This window comes from Paramisgurnus dabryanus, chromosome 10, assembly GCF_030506205.2.
Source record: "Paramisgurnus dabryanus chromosome 10, PD_genome_1.1, whole genome shotgun sequence".
NCBI classification, from domain to species: domain Eukaryota; kingdom Metazoa; phylum Chordata; class Actinopteri; order Cypriniformes; family Cobitidae; genus Paramisgurnus; species Paramisgurnus dabryanus.
In genome coordinates this window covers 5262246-5264161 of record NC_133346.1, presented here as the reverse complement: position 1 = coordinate 5264161, position 1916 = coordinate 5262246, and the positions used below count along the sequence as shown (strand labels likewise).

The window sequence follows — 1916 nt, the reverse complement described above, 5'->3', positions numbered from 1 at the left end:
GCTACTATGGCAACATTTTTTCAGAAGAATTTCTGAATTGCTACCTTGCTTGTAGGGAGTATCGGCTCTGGGTAGATTTGGGGAGCTCAGATGCAAAACCTGCGAAACGCCACCTCCATCAAAAATAAGATAATGATGTTAACCGAATGCTCTCGGCATGTTTTATATGTTCATCAAATACTTAAGTTTCAAATTCACTTAATCCCTGTCTCAGGCCTTTCAGAAATATTTATTTGTAGGCAGAACCAATTAAGAGTCTAATAAAAAAATGCTAATTTACAAGAAAACACACTTAGAGGGTTTTGCATCTGAGCTTATTATTTACATTTAAAAATGAAAATGTTTAAAAAAAGGAAAAAATTATATCCACAATGTTGCATCAGAGTGGGTGGTGAATGGGCTGAGTCAGTCTGACCCAGACAATGTATAAATAAGAGAACAGTAAGGAGATCGAATCAAACTCCCATCAGGAGGAGACTTTACTCATGGCCTATAAGACAGAAGATCATGAGACTCAATACTGCTTTCCTGCCATTAACTCATCATGCATCAAGACAAAACGCTCCACACATGAATACAATATCATGTATGTGTTTTTTTCATTGCTGTCAGTATGGACTGTGTTTCTGAATCTGCTGGTGATCATCTCCATCTCTCACTTCAAGAAGCTTCACACTCCAACCAACATGCTCATTCTCTCTCTGGCTGTGGCCGACCTGCTCATAGGACTTATTGTCATGCCTTTGGAGGCGATTAAGTTGATTGAAACATGTTGGTACTTTGGAGACACTATCTGTAGACTGTTTATAATAATCATGGGATTGCTCATCTGTACATCTCTAAGTAATTTAGTTTTAATAGCTGTTGACCGTTATGTGGCTGTGTGTCACCCTCTGCTGTACCCACAGAAAATAACAATGACTAGAACAATAACTATTATCTGTGTTTCTTGGTTCTGCTCTTTAGCTTATAACATTTCAGTTATTATAACTAACTCACAAAGAAAATACACATGTTATGGAGAATGTACAATTATCATTACTTTTGCCTGGACAGTCACTGACCTGTTTGTATCTTTCCTGCTTCCTTGTACCGTCATTATAACTTTATATTTGAGAATCTTCTATGTCGCACATCAGCAAGTGAAAGTTATAAACTCTCTGATGAGGAGTGGAAAACATCTAACAGAAGGTTCAGTGAAGGGGAAATCTGAGAGCAAAGCCGCTCTGACATTAGGAATCATTGTGACGGTTTATCTGTTTTGCTGGATTCCCTATTTTATTTTAACTCTAACACCAAACACAAGCAAGACTTCTGTTATAGCCTATTTTATATTATGGATGGTATATATTAGTTCAGGTCTTAATCCACTCATCTATGCTATTTTTTATCCCTGGTTTAAAACGTCAGTTAAACACATCCTAAATCTATCAAAAATATTTAAGCCAACATAACTGCTATTGGTCTTGTTCTTTATAATAAAAATTACGGTTCGGGATTTACTAGGATTGTTCGAATCAGTCAATGATGGGGCTCAACACAAGATATTACACTTACATTTGCATTGCATTATCTATATATAAGGTCATGGAATGGGCACTCCCATACAAATGTAAACCTTATTATGAAAAGTAAAGATTTTATCGCAAAGCTTTGACCATACTGAAATCTTAGATGTCAATATTTCGTGTTTTTATTACACAAGCAAAGTCTCTGTTACAGATTTTAAAGCATTTTCCATAGCTACATGTAAATTTTTGAATTGTCAAATCCATAACGTTGCTTCTCCCTCATTAATGCACATATAATAATTTTAATAAACTAAACATGTAATGTTCTTTGAAGTTTGTGCCTTTTATGCACAATTTCACAGAATTATGTTTTATGAATTATTTCTACCAAAAAGGTAGTGTTAG

General features: G+C 35.2%; 1 protein-coding gene across 1 annotated transcript; it reads left to right on the top strand.

Annotated features, from left to right (window-relative positions):
* Positions 1–436: 436 nt before the first annotated feature.
* On the top strand, positions 437–1454 carry LOC135739261 (trace amine-associated receptor 13c-like). Its single transcript, XM_065257503.1, has one exon. The coding sequence runs from the start codon at positions 486–488 to the stop codon at positions 1452–1454; it is 969 nt and encodes a 322-aa protein (XP_065113575.1). The 5' UTR covers positions 437–485.
* The last annotated feature ends 462 nt before the right edge of the window (positions 1455–1916 follow it).

What these genes read in the sequence shown, in the direction of transcription:
- LOC135739261 (XM_065257503.1), top strand. Translation starts at nt 486, where the DNA reads ATGGCCTATAAGACAGAAGATCATGAGACTCAATACTGCTTTCCTGCC.